Source organism: Schistocerca gregaria, chromosome 1, assembly GCF_023897955.1.
Source record: "Schistocerca gregaria isolate iqSchGreg1 chromosome 1, iqSchGreg1.2, whole genome shotgun sequence".
Classification (NCBI taxonomy): domain Eukaryota; kingdom Metazoa; phylum Arthropoda; class Insecta; order Orthoptera; family Acrididae; genus Schistocerca; species Schistocerca gregaria.
In genome coordinates, this window is record NC_064920.1 from 184584374 (window position 1) to 184604233 (window position 19860).

The 19860-nt window shown below is 35.2% G+C and overlaps 1 protein-coding gene across 1 annotated transcript; it reads left to right on the forward strand.

The window, feature by feature from the left end:
* Positions 1 to 2134, forward strand: LOC126336394 (inhibitor of growth protein 1). The gene has a single exon (XM_050000074.1). It carries the CDS (start codon positions 389 to 391, stop codon positions 1340 to 1342), a length of 954 nt encoding a protein of 317 aa, XP_049856031.1. The 5' UTR covers positions 1 to 388; the 3' UTR covers positions 1343 to 2134.
* The last annotated feature ends 17726 nt before the right edge of the window (positions 2135 to 19860 follow it).

A 19860-nucleotide genomic window follows, 5' to 3' on the forward strand; every position in this document is an offset into this window, starting at 1 on the left:
TTCTCCCGCTCATCGTACTTTGTTGCTATTTTGCGGTATTACTTTGACTTTTCAGAAATTATGAGAGAGAGCCAACGATATAGCAAAAGGCTTTTCTCATTTTTTTCACAATAAAATTATTTTTAATTCATAGTAGTGATTATAAGAAAATATTATGTCATATGCGCGTTTTTTGTCAAATCACAAATGTAATACACATGTATTTCTAGTATCTACGACGTAAACATTTAAGACATTTCGTTTACTGTCCAGGATTTGGTGCCATCTTTACAGTGAGATCTTTGGCACAGTCTATTCTTGTTCTTGAATGTGGTTGTTGTCATTGATGGCAGTCAATGGTTGTGTCGTATTAAGACAGCGGTGTTAGTGGGTAGTTAGTTTTGTAAGTATGTTGAATCAAGCTGCTGTTGAAGCATTATATTCCGCTACTTACGTAGAGAATTACCTGGATTGTGTGGAAAACCTTCCGGACGATTTACAGAGGCTGATTTCTCGTATGAGAGAGCTGGATGTAACGTATCAGGCTTATTTGAAAGAAGTGGAACAACATCAGGAATCCTCGCGTTCGGAAGGAGATTCCAGTGCCAGGCGGCGTAATTTGCTTAGGATACAACAGTCTTTAATTGCTGCTCAGGAAGTGGGCGATGAAAAATTACAGATAGTCCAACAAATACAAGATCTAATTGAAAATAAATCTCGACAATTAGATCTGGACTATAGAAATCTAGATTTTCGGAAAGATCAGGAAAATCATGAGCCTAATCGCGAAACTCACAATCATCACGGTAGTTCCAGCAGTGTGGCAGGCGGTGGTAGCACAAGTACAGGGGCTGGGGAACGACAGTCTAAACGCGCTAGACGTACGTTAACTGAAAGTGTCACAGGTTTGGATATTGTTAACACATCAGAAGTTTCGGTCCCGGAACCTGCAGCAACGCGAAGCAGTACGGGTGGAGGAAATACGTCTAGCAACGCAACTTGCAACAGTAAAAAAGGTAACAGTACAAGCAAAAAGAAAAAACGTAAATCGCGACAGTCCCAACAGCAAGTACAACAACAGCGTGAAGATACCCCGCCCCAAGATGATGAACTGGCCATCGACCCCGATGAACCAACATATTGTTTGTGTGACCAAATATCGTATGGTGAGATGATCCTCTGTGATAATGACCTCTGTCCGATAGAGTGGTTTCATTTCTCATGTGTTGCTCTTGCTACAAAGCCCAAAGGTAAATGGTTTTGCCCCAAATGTCGTGGTGATAGACCGAATGTAATGAAGCCGAAAGCACAATTTCTAAAAGAGCTTGAACGATACAATAAAGAGAAAGAAGAAAAAGCGTAATGAATGGGTGGCATGCACTCTGTGCAGTGAATCACAGCGTTTGTGTGTGTGTGTGTTTTTTTTTATTTTTAGTACTGTACTGTGGAATTATTCAGTCAGTCTGTATATATACTGGTGTAGAAGATAGTACTAAAATCTCTTCATTGCTTTTGCCGTTTTTGGTTGAGAGTTTAACAGGTTCATGTGCATACAAAAGTAAGCGTCTGTTTTTGTTACGGTACTGTCAAACATGTACTGTACACACCTCAATATATTTTCTCATTGTGAAGAACATTACAGACAAGATTTTTACTTATTGCCTTGTTCTGTACACTAACGTTTTTCTCACATCTGGTACACAAAGATGCTTAGGTAACAATAATTTGTGGCCATAACAGTGATCCTTTGTGCGGCCGTACAAACATTCTCAATAGCAAACACTCTTCTATTGTATGAGATGTTTGTTTAAATGGTCTGAATCAGAATTATATTTAAAATCTGTTTATTTATTTATTTTTCCCACACTGGGATTAAAGTTTTATTTGCATGTAAACATGAAACTATGCTTATTTTTTTTCCTTCTTTGTGAAAAAGTGCAGTAAATTAAAGGTAAATACAGAGTTCACTTTGTACAAAGCTTATATTATTAAAAGCTGAACTCTGTAGTTCCTGGCGTACGTAAAAATAAATAGATTGAGAAATGATGACTATCAGTATTTTCCCCAAGCAAAAAATGTTTATGTTCTCCTTTGAGCCTAATAGTTTATATGCAACTTTTTATATGTTAAATAAATTTATCGGTGAACAACTGTATCATGCTTTTAACTGATTCAAAGTGAAAACTATCCACTGTTAAATTTTGTGTTGTAATATGGTGACCAGCATTTGCAGTAAAGTTATATAGGTCCATGACTAAAAGATGTGTGGGTGTGGTGGAGGTGAGGAAGATGTTTGAGAAGTGTCATTGTATGAAATACATTGGTGTCTTGTATGTGCTTATGTTAGGGAATCAAAGTATGAATTATTATGATAACTTCCACACATTTGACATTTATTCTCTGCATTTGTTCTGGGAAGTTTACTTTGTGTGGATGTACATGTTAACATGGAGTAAAAAGGAGAATAACAATTATTTTAAGATTCATTCAGAAAAGATTCTGTAGTACATGTTTTGCAAAGTGTTTCAAAATTAATTTTATGAATTCAAGTTTTGTGATGGGTACAAAGTGAAAAACAGTTTTATAAGACCTAAAGTTTACAAAGGGCCACCCATATCTTTGCTATAATAATAATTATTTTAGATAATGTTTTTCTCCCACACATTCTGTGAAGGTGGAGTAGCTATTTACTGTGAAACTATTAGTTACTACATTTGTTATCTCCGCTGAGGGTCATCATTACATTTAAACAGTGGTGAGCAAGGGATATATTTTGAAAAAACAATACATATACTGTATAGCCTAAAAATATCACAGTTTAATGAAATTGGAGTACCTTGTATCCCCAGAAGTAATGAGAGGGGAACATGTTTTAGATGCTGGTGTTTCTATTGCAGCAGTCATATGTTTCAGAATGTCAGTTATCTTTTTAGTGTCCTTTACATATGCTGTACTTCATGTAACAAAAGAAGCAGCTAGACAGTGATACTGGGATTGGCACAACTGCTTTTTTATGTCACACAACCCCAGTTCGTATTTGTGTCTATGATAAAGAACAGATGTTGCCTCATCTCTGTCGATGACAGTTGTTTTATGTCTTTTAGGTTTGATACAGCCAGCAGCCTTTTGTGCTACATAGTTGAAACCTGGCAGCTCTCTTTTTTTCACTACAAAGTGTACAAGCGTGTGAGGGAAATTTAGGAATGTCAACCATACACTGTCACATATTATTTTGCAAGAACATAGGTTTCAGTGTTTAGTCCCAGAATACATTGTGTTGCAAAAAGTTCGACTTCAATTACAGTAGCTTAATTTGAGACTTCTACACAGCAATAGGAATATAGTGAAGGTTGATGTGAGACAGTGTTCCATCATACACAACCCGTTAGTAACTATTGTTGCTCAGTTTCACTCAGAAATGTTAATATCGCTCCATGGAATTTTAGAACAACAGGATGTTCGAAACTTCCTAGTACAGTATTTTCGAGCAATTTACAGCCCGTATTCAGGTAAAGATAATTTGATTTTATTCTTATATCCAACCTTCTTAAATAGTTACACATGGAAGCAAGTCTCCCAGGATTCTGGCATGTGCACCAGGCCTGGATCTAATCCGCCTCTCAGTTAATGAGAGCCACTGTACTGGCCAGACTGGATGTGGTTTTTTAGTTGTTTTTTTCACAAATGTCTAGGTGAGTACTGAGCTGGTACCCATGTCCTGCCACAGTTACATAGAAACCTCAAATGTTGGCATACTGTTAGATAGATAACTCATCATACAATTGGTGAGGCCTACACCAATTCAGTCCCCAGCTGGTGAGGGAGTGGTGACAGGAATGGCACCCGGCCTCCCTCGAACATTAACAATGCCAATTATGATATAACCTTGCTGACCCAGTACAGACACAGGATAAAGACAAAAGGGAAATATGAGATTTGAAATGTTCAGGTTAAGTAATGCTATTTTTGGTGTCAGTATGGGGATGGCCTCACTAATTGGATGAAAAAGATACTGCACACTGGAGTTGTTATAAAGTGCTGCAGAATTGACTCCCTAGCAGTCATTGGCAACATGATATTCCTAATAAGCCTTTAATATGTTTTGATTGATAGTGACATTGTAGTATCATATTCAGTGCAGTGTATTTTACTGTTGTGGTGATGTTGCATGTAGGGGTATCGGTAAATTTATTTTATCCATCTGAGAGAAAAGTTCAATCTGTGGGAGTTTGCACCTTTTTTCCTACATCATCAAGGCACGGGGATGATATTTTGGTGAGTACCAAGCTGCGTGGCTATTGAGGGTAATAAACTGAGGGATAGGATAAATCAAAGACTTCCTTTACAATACCAGTGGTGACTACATGTAAAACACCCCTACATTCTCTATTGTTGTTGGATAGCTGGGACATACCTCATAGTGGGCAAGGAGTGGCTGAAAGAGACAAGACATGGCCAGTAAAACATTTTGGGAGAATGCACTCAGTTTGATAGGCTGAGTGGTACCATTGCTTTAAATAAGACTTTTCCTTTTATGTTGAGCTGTGGCTGAGCCTGTGAAATGGTTAGTTTCATGTTCCATGGATCATTTACATGATACCTCATAAATGAGGTTAAAATATGGACCCCCCCCCCCCCCTCTGAAGTCTTTGTTGTGGTGACACACTGATCTGTAGTACAGCCTGAGGTCTAGGTTTCTTTCTGAGGAGACTTCATGAGCTGGCAAAGCCAATGAATGTGAAAGCATAATAAAGGTAGTTTTACCAAATTAACAGGTACTGCAGACTAATGTTTAAGTTTGAGGCATGTTGAAAAACCTAGGGGGGGGGGGGGGGGTTCCAGTTTGTAACTTTTACCTGTATTGGTGTGAAAGAAATAATTTTACTTTCCAATTGCAGGTTAATTTGTAAATATGGCTACATGCTGGGAATTTGAGTACTTTATTTATTATTAAGATACACAGGTGTAAGTTAGTTATTCGTACCCACCATCTTTCACTCTTTACAGTAGTAGACATTTCTTGTGCTGAGTGGAAGGAGTTGTCAGGGAGAAACTTTTTCAGTTTCTTTTCAAAGTTTACTTTGGTATCTGTCACATTTTATATCATGGGGCAAAAATTTCTGTTACTCATGGGAATAAAAATTTTTGTTACATCACTGTGCAACGTGTGTTGTGCGAAAGACAACCTTAATGAGGGTCATTTTTTTTCCTTCTGCTATTGTAATTGTACTGGTATATCATTGTTCCTTTAGACCTGAAGTGGCCTTTTTACAACAAACTCCATGAGGGAATAAATTTACTGTGAAGAATTGGTCAGATGATCTAACTCTTTAATTAAACGTCTACGAGGGATCGTGGAAGGACACACAATATGATTCTTACTACATGTTTTTGACCAATGAAGACTTTCTTAAAGATAAATTACCCCAGAACATTACTCCATATGACATTATAGGAATGAACAATGCAAAATATGTCAGCTTATTGATTTCTCTCTCCCCAAGATTTGCAATGAATAAGTGAAAATATGGCTGAACTAAGTTGTTACAGGAGTTCCAAAATGAGCTATTTCCAATGTAAATTCTCATCAGTATGGACAACTCTAGATGTACAGAACTGTATAAGGTCCTTCAATTTGGAACTGAGAGTCAGATCATTCACAGAAAACCAATCAATTATACTTTTAAGAACATTGTGTACCATTTATTTTGTTGCTGTATGTATGTATGTATGTCTGGTTTGATAACAATATTAGTCTCATCTTCAAAAAGAACTCATTCTGCTTTCTGTAATTAGATGAAAGACCACTTACTTATGTGAGGAACAGTGGCATTTGAAATTTGGGAACTGCTTATGTGATTTCTCCCGTCAGAGGATTCCCTGCTGATTAGGGAAGAGTAGTACACAGTGAAATGTGGTACACAGTGAAACAATCCATTTCAGCTCTTCATAATAATATTTTTTGTCCATGTTGATATCACTAAATGTTGACCTGTATCAAAGACATCTTTGACTGTAATGACTGAAAATCTGGTCAGTTGTATCCTTCTTCATATATTATTATATCATTTTGAGAGTCAGAAATTACAATTAACATATATATATGTAGAAGTTAAATATCCCACAATACATACAGATAATTTTCTTCTTGTGATCAACTATACAGTTTGGATGTGGTAGACACGTAGATTATGAATGTTACCGATTTAGTGGGTGTGTTTGTTTACACAGTGAAACTCTTGTGTACTGTACATAGTGAGACATTGTAGACTCTTGAATGTGGAGACATTCAAGCCTATGACATTGTATCAGTTTGCAAAGTGTGTTAGTGAAAGTTTTCTTGAGGCAGTGACATTGACAGATGTTACTTCTGGGTTTAGAAAATATGGAATTTATCTTCCCAATGTCTAGTGTCATCATCTCTAATGAGTCAGATTTCCTTGTGTCTGCAGTTTCAGACCATATCGTAATTTTGATACTGTGCTTAACCCAGTAGATCACTTCCAAACACTTTGCAAGATAATAAGCAGGCATAGTCCATATCAATTCAGGTACGTTGAACTTAGCATATGTTAAAATGAAGTACTAAGTAAGGAACAGACATTTTTTTTGTTTTCTCCAAAGTAATTTCTACTTAGAGATACAGCTATCCAAAGATGACACTGCGCAATTTGACGATGTGAATTTTGGAAAAATTTTAACATGAGGTATCTCTGGAACAGTTCCAGATATATTTTTATTTGAAAGATAATTGCTTTATGATTACACAGAAATCGTCCATTTGGACTTATCCGTCAAAGTTATTTTGCTGTAGTGTTGTGAACATTTTTTATGATCTATGAAAAAAAAATTTCTTCAAAAATGCCAATCCATAAAATGTTGATATTCCCCTCCCCCCGCTTTTGGTTAGTACCGTATAGTTCTGTGTTCCCTGATAAGGAGAGGTTCCGCTTTTATGTTGAACAGGTTTTATAAACAATGAAATTTTTCCTATAGCTCTGCACTCTCTGAAAAGAAAAGCTTCCACTTGTAGGTTGAACAGGTTTTATAAACAATGAAATTTTTGCCATACATAACTTGTTTTATTATCACATAACAGGCCCTTAAAAATCAAAACCTAGCCTTATTTAACATAATTTTAGTTTTGAAAGATGAGTAAGAGACTCATTTTTCAAGCATCTTAAATGGTTTCAAAATGTATGTGACAGGTCCAAAGACTTAAAGGTTTCAATTTATACAACTTCTGTGCACTCTGTTTTGTATTGACATTAGCTAGTCAGTGAACTAAAAATGTGTTCTACTGCTTCAGTATCTTCATTTGATATTGAGTGATGCCTTCCTGTTGAACCAATAGAAACTGGAGGATTTATGATCTTCAAAACATTGTGAACAAGAAGTGAGCACTGATGGTGTAGTTGCTATCTTTCAGCTGGAAACCTATATCCAGCAGCTGATCCATGTGGTAGCATAAAGTTCACTACAATTTTGTTTAACTCATAACTGGTGTCTATATTCTCTGCAATCTGAAATCCACCAGACACAGTCTCTCTCTCTCTCTCTCTCTCTCTCTCTCTCTCTCTCTCTCTCTCTCTCTCTCTCTCTCTCTCTCTCTCTCTCTCTCCCTCCCCCCCTCCCCCTCCCCCTCCCCCCTCCCCCTCCCCCCCCCCCCCCCCCCACACACACACACACCTTCTCAGGTTGTGAATCTTATTATCCTACTGTTTCTGAGGTGTTGGCCATACAAACGAAATTTCTTCTTCTTTGCTATTTAAAGTGTGTGCGATATGAGTTTTCCCATCACTTTGAGTCCAAAAATGTCTCTTCTGAATTCCTTTCACAGGTGGTTAGTTTGGACCATCCTTCTTTCTTCTGCTCATACAATTCTTCGATTTCCTCTTTGGACAAAAGAATGAGGGCGATGTGTAAGATTTCACGGCTCTCTTAAAATCCTCAGCATTCTGAGCCACGGTTGTATTTGGTCTGGAAAGATTATGATTTGTAGCATGGTGCTTGAGCAGGCCTCCTGCACCATTAAAAGGACCCTTCCCATGACCAGTAGTGCTGTATATCTAGTTAGCCCAGTTCAATCAGCTGGTATTGATTTTTAAAATAACTAGGAGCACTATCAAAAATAATGATGATCTCCTCTGCCCCTGTTTGCAGTTGAAGAATTTTGAATGATTGCTAGCAAAGCATGCGCTGAGTCCTGTCCAGTTTCGTCACTTATAACTGCAACACTTGTGGTCTTGATTTGAAAATATGTCACTCCTGTAATAATTGAAACCTGGTCATTACTCCAATGTTACCCTTGTAGTTCTTGTAGGAGAATTCAGACCAGTTCTCAGCAAAATCACAGTGAAACACTAAAAATAGTTCTTCAGTCTGTACACACCCTTTCACTTCTGCAATGTGTTGTTGTTGCAATTTCTTCAGATGCTGATGTGTTACTGCTTTCACTGACCATTTACCAAGTTCATCAGTGAAACTGTCAAAGGGAACAGTTTTCTTAATTAGTTTATTTTACTCCCATGCCGCATATGTAATTCCTGCATAGTTATCTGCTATGTCTTCCAGGCCAAGTGTTTGTAAAGACAGTGCACCGTTTCCAGGGCAGTCACCACATTCATGAAACAAACAAGTGTCTCGCTTTACGGGACAGCCTACTAATGACTTCACACGCCCAACCAAGGTCTCACATGTCACACGCTCCAGTAAATTCTTCAAAGTTACCACACAAAGTTCAAAATTTACACAGTACACACACAAAAAGACATCTCTAGGTGGGTGTGGAACTACCCACTTAGGCTGTAGTGCATTAAATTTTGATCTTCCGATATGTGAAGTTGTATAATTGCTCTTATAAATGGCAAAAGTTTCTTTAATACTGTGAGTCATGTACCTCTTCACTTTCACAACTTTTTGACTTTGAACTGCAACAGTTATAGAGTCTTTTTTGTTGGCGCTCTGGTGAGAGCAGTCCCATTTATCTTCCAGATAAAATGGTTGCACTATTTGAACGTGAGCTGCTTCTACAGGATGACCATAATAGGGATCTGGTCTTCCAAAGACTCCATTTACAGACCTCACATTTCTTGATCTGTCTACCATGTACTTTAATACTGATTGAATGTGTTTCAAAATTGTTTTCTTTGAAAATATCTCTGGAGTAATAGTTAAAACCTACACATTTTCACTGTAGGGTGCACAATATTCAACAGTTGTATTGATGTTTGTGAAAAATTTCTGGCAAGATGTGCAAGAGTGCTTTGGTTCATTTTCCTCTGAAGATGGAATTTCTGCTTTGAAGAGTGTGGTCAGTTTTGCTGTAGTGTATTCATCCATAGCTTTAGTAATTTCTCTGCGCTTTCTTGATACATAGAGCTTATGACTCGAATTCACTGACCACGGTTTCTTAACAGGACTAACACCTGCCTCTGTAGTTGACTGTTTCAGGGTATTTAATTCTTCCTCTGTTGATACAAAATCTGTGCCATGGAAGGCTTCGCATTGTTCAGATACTATCATTGTTGGTGTTCTGTCAAAATGTTGAACACAAAAAGTCATCACTGGAGACATCTGCACTTTGAACCAGAGTCCACAAATGAGAACACTTATTCACAGTGTGAACAAAGTCTGTTTTAATTTTTGTTTGTCTTATGTATCACTCTTTTATGGATATGCAAATAGGCCGCACACTTCACTCTTCTGTAGCCCCAGTCAGATGATATTTCAAACAGTCCTTTTCACAAAACACACTGCAACTGTGTCAATGGCAAATTCCTCATGAAAACACAGAACTCACTGGATGCACTAAACAACTACAATACTGAAACCTGCAGTGAAGAACCACGTCAAAGAATCTGACAAGAATCTTCAACAAAGTGTAAGAAATATATGCAACAATGAAAGTGAAAAGAAATAACTGAAACAAACAAAACGATAAGAAATAACTACAACAAAGACAATATAAACAAACATTGTAACAAAGAAATCAGTAAGAAACAAATTCGGTGAAGACATACATTGCCCTTGAAAGTTAAAAAAATGATTTATTAAAATAAAACCAGTCCAACTTAAAACTGGAAGCTCTCCTTTACGGAGAATATAGTACTACATGGTACTAATCAACAGAAAAAAATCTGACTTTTATAGATTGGCATTTCCTGAAAAAAAAAAAAAAAAATCAAAAGGTGACAGTAAAAGAACTTTGACAGATGTCCAGTCGGACGATACCATTGTAATCATAAAGCAATTACCTGTGACAAAGTATCTAGAACTGTTATAAAGATACAGCATTTTAAATCTTTTTCTGAAATTCACATCTTAAAAATGGTGTTTGCAGTGTCACCTTTGGAGGCCTTATCCCGGGGCAGGAATTTTTTTGGAGAAAACAAAAAAATATGTGTTTCTTACTTACTCCTGAATTTTAACATACTCTAAATTCAATAACATCAGAGACTATGAAGGTAACCTCCCTGCCTGAAGTGATGCGGCTTATGCGAGCCAAATGCTGTGACAGCCATGTGCAGTTTCGTGACTTCAACATCTGAGAAAAATAGGCTATTGAAGAAAGATACTTAAGTGAGTGAAACCTATTGTATCTTAATGTTTATAATTGTATTTAACATGTCCATTTATGTTTGATGTATGACTTAAGTCATTCATGTATTAACAATGTAAAAAATCATAACAGTTTTGCTGTGTATTATACGTTGTACAGTGACACATTTACAGCATCCTTTTAAAACTGCAAGCTCATCTGTTAACTAGCTGTTAAATTATTTTTGTTTCAGTCCATAATGTAGGTATTTAATTGTTCTTCTAAAAAGTTACAAACATTTTGTTGTATGAGAAATGATTTCTTCAAAATCATCTGAAACATTATTTTCGTTTCACTGTATATTACTCTTCCTACATTGCTCCTAGGAACAACTTTCTGCATTCTCTTAGTTAGATCTGACATTATCCATTGGTTGACTGCACCATCAGTTGTACAAAACATAACTGTATCTAGAAGGATATTGGCTCACAAAGTCAAATGTGTTAGACAGATCACAGAAAATATAAACGGGCGCAATTTCATTATTTAATGCATGTAGAATTTGGTTATGTTGGAGAGAAGCAGTTAGTGTATTGCTGAAGATGGCCTATATGGTACAATTTTATGATTACTCTGTTAGCTAGTCATAAATTTTTGACCAGTGTTTCTGCTTATCACATTAAATACAAGGCAGTTTTATTAATAATGTATAATTTTGATTAGTTTATTTTTTGCATTTTATTTCCCATGAAACAGAATATTGGGGTATAGATGCAAAAGATTTTTGTTCTTTTTGCTGTTAGTTGAGGGAAAAAAAAACACCCATAGGAAAGACATTATAAGAGGTTTTTTTTTTGACAATTGCACTCATTTCTGAGGGTTGGTAAATTTTCACGCACTTCGAAATTTAAAAAGTTATCACTTCATGTTAGTATCAATATTTCCAGTGTGTGTAATTTGCCAAGTTCACCTGTTGGGCATTTGCTGTGGATATGGTCTATTTGCATTTGTGGACTTCATTTAAGCAAATACGTAAAGAAAACAAATCGCGAGTTTGTAGCAATGGAAGACATTTTAAACTTCCTTAGTAATTTTCCTCATTTATGTCTAACCATTGTGTTTCTATTTGACAGTCTAGTATTTAAAATTAATAGGCCACTTAGCAAACTTGCAGTTACACTTACTAAATAATGATATTCTTGATGCACTTTTTAATATTAGAAGCTATATGACAATCTTGTGATTCATTCTAAGTGACAAAATGAAACCTTATACACAAAAAAATTGAATCCATAAAATGAATTATTTAGGTGCTGATGAAAACAGTTGGTTAAATGACAACGGAAATATACTTGGATGAAGCCAACTTACAAAGTTGTTTTCACTGAGGGTTGCATTAGTTCCCCCTTAATTCCTCAAGTGAATGCTATGGCAGTTCCATTACATAGTCTAATTCTGTCATCTGCACTAGTCCTATCAACCATTAATTTGTGATCTGCCTCTGATTTCACGCTTGAGGTGGAGTCTCTGTAAACAGTGGGAAGTATATAAAAACATTAGCTCATCATAGTGTTTGCATCAGACTAGCCTTTTTTCATGGAAATGTAAAGGACTCTCCAAAAATAAAAGCTCATTTTTTGTTTGGATATTTATGTGTGTATAGTAAAAGATTTGTAATAATCTTCTTAACTAACTATAAAGAAATATATGAAAGTTATGACGCTGCACATTCAAAAACTATTCAGTAACAACTACCATGAGAGGTGCTCAGTGCAGTCTATTAATGTGGAGTGCACTGAGAAAGTGTCCATGAGAGACAACATGTTACGCAGGAAGCTTTACTTGCTGGGCGGTGTTACAATGCTGTGGATTCGTACATGAGACAACAAAACTGGTACCAATCATGAGGTCGTACAGCAATGGCTGTTCTGTAGATGCATGTGTGCATAGTGTGCAAAAATTGAGTTATTTGATAAAATGTTCTTGTACATGATGGGTTGATTAAACTAAGTCAAATTTTGTAGAGCAAGGTTATTAATTTGTGTTAAAATAAGTATTCCTGATGTTTCGGCTCAGTAAGAGCAATTTAAACTCTTAGGCTATAGGAAGGAAAATAGTGACAGTGAGAATTTGTGTCTTGCCAGTAGACATTCTTGGTCAATACAAAATCAAGCTACAGTTCAATAAAATATTTATTTTTGTGAACAGGTGCTACTACGGGTCATGTGAAGGACAGACTGTAAATCATACATTTTTCCATTCAGCAGAGAGGTTATTAGCAATTTTTTTTCCAAGTTATGTCATGGTCAACACACTAGTCCATGTGATGTGTGACAAGTAAACATAAATTCATGATTATAATTGGGTGTATTATTTTTTTCTGCATGATGTGCAAGAACTTTAAGCCATACCAGATTTTTGTCTTACCCACAAGCACCTTATTTATTTTATTTATTAATTTAATGTTCCAATGATCTCAAATAGTTAGCGCACCATTTAAGCTGTGGAATGAGTCAGATACAAAGATATTGTGGAATTATGATTTATTCATCTCATGACGTACATTTTCAATCCGTGTTGAAAATTGGCAGTACAGTTACAGTGATTTTTACATTAATAAATAGTAATACTAAAACATATAATAACAATAAAACGATATTTCTTAGGATATGTCATGCATTGTATCCACCTCAAATTTCCAGTTTGTCCTGAATGAATTCATTTACTGCATAATAATATTTCAGTGTCAGTGCCTCGTATAGCTTTCTTTCAAGCAGATCTAAATCTGTATTTACTTGTTTCCTTTTAATTAATTATAAATTTTCATTCCCATGTGTTGATCGCCTTGAGCATGCAGTTTGAGGCAGTGGGTGGGAAGCATAAAATCTTCTGTTTCATGTATCATGTCAGTGAACAAAATGGTTTCTCTCAAATAAAATGCTTGGTACGCAATAAGATAATAATCTCGTGCATCTATAAAGGGTCAGCAGAGTTAATATTTTAAGTTTACTAAATAGTGGAAAACACAGTTCTTGATGATTTATGGCTCACACATTTCAATTTTTTCTGTATTTTTAGTATCTACACTATGTTTGTCAGTTACCATAAAAATGATTCCACACCTAATTATGGGTTCAGAGTAGCTTTTATATTCTACATTTTGTGCGTGCCTGTAAGTTGTAATTGACAGTATGTGTACTGCAACTGCAAAGCTGCTCAATCTGTTTACTGTTGTGAGTGGGGTTGTATGAGTCTTTTATATGTTTAGATTCAAGCTGTTCAGCTGAAACCAAGGTTTGAAGGTACTGAGTGTACTGATAAAAGATTTGTGAAATTTTTTATGAATCATTTTCAACTAACACAGAAGTATCATCTGCATTCAGAAATGATGGGGAGCTGGTATTTAATGGTAAGTCATTGACATAAAAGAGAAACAGCATTGGGCTTAGTATGGAGCCTTGTGGAAACCCTGACAAGTGTCCCCCCCCCCCCTCCCCAATTCCCCACCTGGTCAAATAATGATTTGACCCACTTATAGAAGTGTTATGCTTTGCTTTGTGTTTGATAAGTGGATTTATGACGTTGTAGTTCTCTATCTCAGATGCTGCACTGTTTAAAGTTTGTAAATGAGCAGTGCTTGGTTTAGAGAATCAAATGCCTTTGTGAGGTCGCAGAAAATTCGTGATACATTATTGCACTTGTAATGATGTTCTTAAGTCCTCACTGAAGCTGTACATTGCATCTACAATGTTTTTCTCTTGTTGAAAACCAAATTGTTTGTTTAGAATAATATAATATTTTGAAATGAAGTTTTGGATTTGGCCAGATATTTTAGATGTGACTGGGAGAAAGATAGTGGGATAATTATCTCTCTCTCTCTCTCTCTCTCTCTCTCTCTCTCTCTCTCTCTCTCTCTCTCTCTCTCTCTCTCTTTTTTTAAGGGTAGCTTCTTCAATGAAATCAGTATCTTTATTACATTCCAATTCTTTGTGCAGCTGCGTTTCTTTACAATGGAAATTTTTATGTCATGGGTGATCCACTTTAACTCATAGGTCAATTTGTTGCTGCAGAGTGACCATTTACTCTTTTTTAGCTTATTACTAAATATTAACATGTTTTCTTTGCTATGTTTATAAAACAACCATGTTTTACATTATTATACTTATTAAAAAATTAAAAAGAATACTAGATTTGGTACATGTACCTCTAGCCTTCTTTAAATGTTACAAAAAAGATAATATTGTACATTATTTTACTTCGTTAATACAAAATTTAAAAAACTTGGTAATGTCATATAGTGGCATGTTCCATTGATTATATGTTATAATTTGGAAAAGAGCAAAAGTATGTATCAGCAAGGAATTAAGGTGAGGTGAGGTATTTGTAAATGGGGGGTAATTGGAGACAAAAGGTATAAAATCTTGCTGGAATGATATTTGGTGTAATTGTAGGGAGCATTGTTTTCAGTTGTTTTTTTATTTCGACATCATTCCCCTATCTTTCTTTATTGTCAAAATTTGTAAGTTGTTGAGCTTCTTATGTTGTGTCTAGCTGTTCATTCGCTTTAGTTTTTGGAAGAAAGAAAATTGTATTTTTTTCCTTTATTTATTAGTAAGTTGAACATGTTAATGGTTTATTAAGTTATTTTTCATTCCTAAATGAGATTATAATAATGAAATTACTTAATATCAGGCTAAATAAGAACTATCGTGTGTTTACATTTCCCCCTAAAAAAATTACAAAGAAGGTTAATTGGGAACATACTGAATGGATATTGCAAATGTATGTGTACGTGATATTCCATATCAGGTATTGAAAAATGCTAAGAACTTACATTAAAAATGTTCAGATTGTAGTTACACTGTGACTAATGTGTCAAGGGCTGTTAATGATGTAATAACTAAAGTTAAAACATTTAGGGAAGCAAAAGCAGGTTATGGTGTTCCAAAATCAGTCACAAGCCACTGAATTAAGGGTTGGAAGTAACATTTATCTGGGGGTCCATAATTAAAGAATAAAAAGAAGTTAAATCTGACCATTTATACAGGTTCTGCATAATTTTATTCTAATTTCTTCTTTAGGTGAGAGTGTAACACTGTATAAATTAGCCCATGGGCATCGTCAAACTCTTCAGCTACAGTGGCCAGCTGTTTATTTGCTCATGCAGAAACGGAATGTGACTAAGAAAAGCATGGGTCATTGGTTTAAAATGTGATAAACAGAATTCATTGAAGACTCCATTTTAAGATAGCCATCCTTGTGAGGATAGGTATGAGGCCTTTACAAAACATAATACCTGTATTTCTCTGAAGAAAAGCAAATGCCTTCAAAAGTCCCAAAAGAATGCTAGAGATCCATTTGTAGTTTTTACCTTGTGCAGTGAACGGCATAATTTGTATTAAATATGAAAGACAAAAGATAATTAGAAATGATGCTTTGCCAACAGTTGTGATGCATATGGGGATTGACAGTGACCCAATTAAGGTAAGAGCTCTTGGGGAAGAGGGAAAGCCACAAAATATTTTCTTCTATTGGGTCATGTATAGAATCAGCAACTGTTTTGACTTATGTTGCTTCTGATGACACAACATTGATTTAGTGTGCTTGCTGCATCATTTATATCATAAAACCACAACCACTTGACAAAAATTCATGTTTGGACCTGTTAAACCCAAATGGGGAGAAAAGCTTAGCCATATTTTTTGTGTTTTTATACTCTGTTTATGTGTGCTAACAAGGAATATGTTACTTACTGCCTCATTTTTAATGTTACTTACTGCCTCATTTTTAATGTTACTTGATAAATTCCTTTCAACAATTGCTTATTTTGGAACTATTAATACATGTTGCTTGGAGTAATTGTAAACACTGTTATAATCATTCAGGAAAATGTTCATGTCATGGTACAAAGTTGGTCTAGAGTTACCTCAGCTAGCAAATCAGTAACCAATCCACACTTTCATATAGCAGTTTCCATTTGCCCCTGACCTAATGGGGTAAATGGGAAGACACGGGGTAAATGTAAACTTATAAAGTTGTCAGTTAAGAATCAACAGATTAAGGAATCCAAGAGCAGAGTTTGTGTGTCAGGCCTATTATGTCTTAAAACTACAAAACTAAGTCGTGTGAATGTAGCAAGCTAGTAATTACTTCAAAGCAAAGTGAAAACTTCTGAAAATCATTTCCAAGTACCATTCCTGACCTTACCTGATGAACCGCATCAACAACATTTTTACAAGATAAATATTTATAGTAGTTTCCCAAAAAAAGTGTATTGCCTATCTATAAAATGCAACCCTTGGATAAGAAAGAAAGCTGTTCATATATTATAGTTGAATAATTTATCGTAGGCAATTATTTAAGTCTTTCTAAATACAAGTTCCCCTTTTTTCTAATGGGTAAATGGATATATCTAACAAATATTTCTTTACTTTAGCTTTAAATAGAGATTTATTGTTTCTTAAACATCTTATCAGTTGTGGGAGTTAAAAATTTTGGTGCCAGACCATTTGGTACTTCATTGCAGCTGTGTCATGTTCTTAACAATGAATATTTACTTATCTTCTTGAGTCATACCTAGGACAGTTTCTATTATCGTCTTACTGGGCAGAGCTCTTGATTACAAAACATGTAAGTGAATATATGTCATTATTTGAAGCTTGCTGAAAAAGTTACAGCTTTTGGTGAGAGGAAGGTTGGGAGTGAGGGTAGAGGGGTTAGAGAGTACTCTACACATAATTCTAATAGCCTTTTCTGGGGCCCAAAAAATTTATTTGTCAAGGCAGGATTTCCTCAGATGATGGTTCCATAATACAATGGACTTAACAGTTGTTAAATCTCCAATGTCATAGATCAGTATGATAGCATATGTAGCTGAGTTCAGTCTTTTTAGGTTGTGTTGGATATGAGAGGACCAGTTCCTTTTGATATCAGTATGCACTTCAAAGAAATTTAGAGGTGTCTGTGCCTTCATTTTACTTCTTCTTCTTCCCTTTGTTTTGTCGAATTGAATAAAATAAAATTAATCTACCTGAATTTAATGAAAGATCATTTTTACTTAACCTATTAATTACTTCAGAGAGTTCGTTGTTTAGGCACTCCTCAAAACTGTCATCGGATCATCCTCACATGAAGATGATGGTATCGGCAACAAATAGGTAGACTTGCACACAATCATAGATCAATTATAAAGAACAAAAACAAAACAACGGTGGCACAAGAACTGAGCCTTGATACAGCCACAACCGGTAGTAATCAATTTAGATTAAGCAGAGGTATCCCACACCCCACCTATGCTATTTTGAACTTTCGTTTGTTTTCTGTACTGGATGTATGATGGAAGCCAATTACCTGAAAGTCCTCTAATTCCAACTAATTTGGCTTTGTGCATAAGAATATCATGATTGACATAACCAAAGTTTTTGATAAGGTACGCATGTCACCAATTGCTACCATTTTTTTCATTTAGAGATTCAGGGATTTCATTTGCAAGTACATACACTGCACCATATATTGAATAGCCCTTTTGAATGCCAAAGTGGCTCTTGCTGATAATTTTGCTCTCCATAAAGTGACCAGTAATTTGAGAATGCATTAATATTTCTAGAATTTCAGAGAAAAGTGTTAATAACGAAATAAGATGGTAGTTCATGAGCTTATTTTTATCACCCTTCTGTATAGCATCTTCACAGTGGCATGCCAGAGCCTCTTAGGAACAATGCTTTGTTGAATTGAAGTATTAAAAATGTGGCACAGAATATAACATATCTGTAGACGTAAATATTTCAATAAATTTAGAGATCAAGTGCCTGTTTGAATTTCCTCTATAGTGGTAGGACCAAGGTACATTTTTGGGATTATGTTGGAGTATGCAGCTTGATGTAAAGTCGTGGTTTCATCAACAGAGAGCTTACAGCCAATCTGCTGAGTATCTGACAGGAAGTATTTGTTAAAAATTTCAGCTACACTTTTTGGATTTTCTATTAAGTTTCCCCCAAGTAAGAATTTTAAGTCATCTGCTACTTGTTTTTGTGACTATCTCATCTATTATAATGTTTTTTTAATATTATCTATTTTCTCTTTTGTTTAAGATTATCTATTTTCTCCTTATAAAAAGGGACATTTGATTTCCGTACAACTTTTAAAATTATGCAGTACAGTGTATGATGTTTCCATTTCTTTCTGTCTTTTAATTATTCCAGTTGTGACATATTTTTCACCTATTAGTTCTGTGTGACTGTTCAACACCTTTTGTAATCTATAGATTACATACAGATTTGGGATGAGTACACTTAACTCATTTCTTTGGAAAGGATTCTTCAAAAATGACAGAAAATTCATCTATAAAATAATTAAATTTGTAATTAAAATTATCTACATGGTAAATAAAAGACCTGTCCATGGGCTGTAACTTGTAGTTGAAAGATTCTTCTGTTTGCTCATTATTCTTATAAATTTCCTTTAGAGAGGTTGTTTGTTGTGAAGGTTAACCATATGGAGAGTGATGATTTGATCATCATGATCTAACTGTGAATACAGATTCACTTGTCTGCACCTGGAGACAATAACACCAATTCACTGAAAACAAAAGCTGCATTCTGATTCCCACTTTAACTCAAATTCCTTCATCTCCATTTCACATGTAACATGCACAGTCAAGCTATAAGTCCAGAATTGTTTCTTATACTAGGGTTTTTGAGGGTAAAATGGTGCTGACAGAGATTTGGATACAGCCGAAAACTTTTTTTTTTTATGGTTAGTGTGATGCATAAAACATGGGCTTTCACATGTTTGAAGCTTATTAGAACGGTATCATTTTGCATTTTTTTTTTTTAATTTTAGTGACTGTCTCAAGTTTGTCTTTGCACTAGAAACAACATATATTAAGTCTTTCATGTGTTGCTTGTACTTCTTTCCCTTAACACTAGAACTGCCAGAACTAGTACTATACTTAGAACAGCCGATGTTGTCAAAGTGACCACTTTCAATGTAAGTACATGCTGTGCTGTTTAATGTAAATATTAATGACCTTGATAACAATTTATCACTTTAATTATGTGTAATAACAGTATCATTGTATTTTACAACAACAATGGGAACATAATATTACTAATATTAAAGAACATAGTTCACAGTATTTATCTGCAACCATACTAATTGTATTGCAGTAGTTTTAAAATTAATAGAAATTAATCTTGCTGGAGAAACTAAGTACACATGAATATGTTAAGAGAAAGACCAATCATAAAATATGACCCTGTATAGTACCTAATCCTACTTACAAGCATTACAAACTACTGTCTTTATTACTTTATATGTACACGGCCAACAAACATATCTCT

What these genes read in the sequence shown, in the direction of transcription:
- LOC126336394 (XM_050000074.1), top strand. Translation starts at nt 389, where the DNA reads ATGTTGAATCAAGCTGCTGTTGAAGCATTATATTCCGCTACTTACGTA.